Source organism: Sinocyclocheilus grahami, unplaced genomic scaffold, assembly GCF_001515645.1.
Source record: "Sinocyclocheilus grahami isolate Dianchi unplaced genomic scaffold, SAMN03320097.WGS_v1.1 scaffold660.1, whole genome shotgun sequence".
In the NCBI taxonomy this organism is placed as follows: domain Eukaryota; kingdom Metazoa; phylum Chordata; class Actinopteri; order Cypriniformes; family Cyprinidae; genus Sinocyclocheilus; species Sinocyclocheilus grahami.
Window position 1 is genome coordinate 361,798 of NW_015505839.1, and position 1,147 is coordinate 362,944.

General features: G+C 49.1%; 1 protein-coding gene across 1 annotated transcript in view; it reads left to right on the plus strand.

Annotated features, from left to right (window-relative positions):
- Nucleotides 1-1,147, plus strand: part of tcp1 (t-complex 1) — an 18,252-nt gene that overhangs the window by 7,671 nt on the left and 9,434 nt on the right. Inside the window, exons 2-5 of the mRNA XM_016242472.1 lie at nucleotides 82-167; nucleotides 321-449; nucleotides 579-676; nucleotides 771-881. Of these exons, the coding sequence (XP_016097958.1) occupies nucleotides 82-167; nucleotides 321-449; nucleotides 579-676; nucleotides 771-881 (424 nt within the window). The remainder of the gene's footprint in view (nucleotides 1-81; nucleotides 168-320; nucleotides 450-578; nucleotides 677-770; nucleotides 882-1,147) is intronic.

Sequence of the window (1,147 nt, forward strand, 5' to 3'; positions counted from 1 at the left end):
TGCAGACAACATCGGCATACTAAATCTTGCTGAACAGAAACGAGTGAAACGTTCAGATTCATTTTATTTGTTGCTTCGCAGTCATGGCCGCCGCGTCCATTGCTAATATCGTGAAGAGCTCTCTCGGTCCCGTCGGACTGGACAAGATGTTGGTGGATGACATCGGAGTAAGTGCACACATTTTTCCTCCTGTCACAGTGACCCGTGATGTTCAGCTCTTACATGCTAGATGGGAAACATTAGAATTGTTCGTACATACCGAATGCAGTGTGGATGTTCCTCTCTGGTCTGTTTTCTCATGCTTTGGATATGTATTGCAGGACGTGACCATCACCAATGATGGAGCCACCATCCTGAAGCTGCTGGAGGTGGAGCACCCGGCGGCTAAGGTCCTCTGTGAGCTAGCAGAGCTGCAGGATAAGGAGGTTGGAGATGGCACAACATCAGTGGTGAGACATTTGCTGCTTTGGATAGGAGTGTCGGTCTTCCCCTGCAGCTTCCACATCTCTGACAGGACACTAGACGGTGTGAAGTGAGATTGTGTTGCAGAAGCCACTCATCTCTGCGTGTGTCTGTAGGTGATCATCGCCGCCGAGCTGCTGAAGAGTGCCGATGAGCTCGTCAAACAGAAGATCCACCCCACCTCCATCATCAGTGGATACAGACTGGCCTGCAAGTAAGAGTCACTTCCTGTGCCAACAGGAAGTCTTGTGTGTTTAAGTACGATTGAGCAAGACATTTAAAGTAAGCTAATTTTGTCTGGTTCCCAGGGAGGCAGTCCGATACATCAATGAGAATCTGACCATCAGCACAGATGATTTGGGCAGAGAGTGTCTCATCAATGCTGCCAAGACATCCATGTCCTCTAAGATTATTGGAGTGTATCCTCTGTGTGGTGCTGATTGATGTGTGTGTGCATGAGCCGCTACATTATGACCACCTATCTAATAACCCACAAAACAGTGGCCACACAGCGATTTGATGAGGCGCCGATAGGTCTCCTGGGGTAACTGGTACCATAATATCAACAGCAGGTCCTCCAGTTTCCGTGCATTGTGGGGTGGACATGATGCAGCGCAATCCCGCTTTTCGGTTGGGTTCATGTCAGGTGAATTTGGAGGCCGAGGCATTAACAGAAATTCGCCAT